The 803-nt window shown below is 35.1% G+C and overlaps 1 protein-coding gene across 1 annotated transcript in view; it reads left to right on the top strand.

The window, feature by feature from the left end:
- LOC119585956 overlaps positions 1 to 803 on the top strand; it is a gene marked incomplete at its 3' end in the record, with an annotated part of 87,813 nt that overhangs the window by 70,471 nt on the left and 16,539 nt on the right. The window contains 1 exon segment of the mRNA XM_037934670.1: positions 631 to 742. Within this exon segment, the coding sequence (XP_037790598.1) occupies positions 631 to 742 (112 nt within the window).

Genomic DNA, 803 nt, shown 5'->3' with positions numbered 1-803 from the left:
ACGTACCTAAGAACTAAAGTAGAATGAAAATAGCCTAAACCGGGACATAAAGTAGAATAGAACGAACATAAAGAAAATATCTTCCCGTATAAACGTCCTTGCGTATTTTTCCAGGAAATATAAGAATAGAAAAAAGGCAATTTCTCGTTTCCCTTTCAAGGAATTATTTCACTATTTCAGGATGTTTTTGTTTTATTATATACTGTTTTCCTATTTCAGACTCTCTTTATTTTATTTAGTTCTATTTCCCTATTTCAGGCTGTTTTGATTTTACTCTTTTTCTTTTTTCCTATTTCTCTTATTCTGCTTCCCCACTTCAGACTATTTTCTTTTACTCTACTTTAATTTCCTGTTTCAGGATATTTTGATTTTAGTCTATTTTTAGTTCCCTATTTCAGGCTATTTTGATTTTACTCAATTTTCATTTCCCCGTCACATGCTATTTTGATTTCACCCTATTTTATTTCCCTATTTCAGGCCATTTTGATTCTACTCGATTTTAATTTTTCCATTTCAGGCTATTTTGATTTTACTCAATTCTCATTTCTCCATTTCATGGTATATTGATTTCACACAATTTTCATTTCCCCATCACATGCTATTTTACCCTACCTTATTTCCCTATTTCAGGCTACCAAACCGGCGACGAGGGAAGGTACACTTTCGTGGCCGGGCAGGTGTTCACTCCGCCCGCCCTCATTAAAAGGCCAAACATTAGATCGACGGAGAAGACGAACTTGCGGTAAGTTCACTATTTTCGGGTTGAGTTCTGTCGAGGGTTTGTTTTGCGGTTTAGTGTGATG

Source organism: Penaeus monodon, chromosome 20 (assembly GCF_015228065.2).
Source record: "Penaeus monodon isolate SGIC_2016 chromosome 20, NSTDA_Pmon_1, whole genome shotgun sequence".
Taxonomy (NCBI): domain Eukaryota; kingdom Metazoa; phylum Arthropoda; class Malacostraca; order Decapoda; family Penaeidae; genus Penaeus; species Penaeus monodon.
This window is presented reverse-complemented; position numbering and strand designations above follow the sequence as displayed.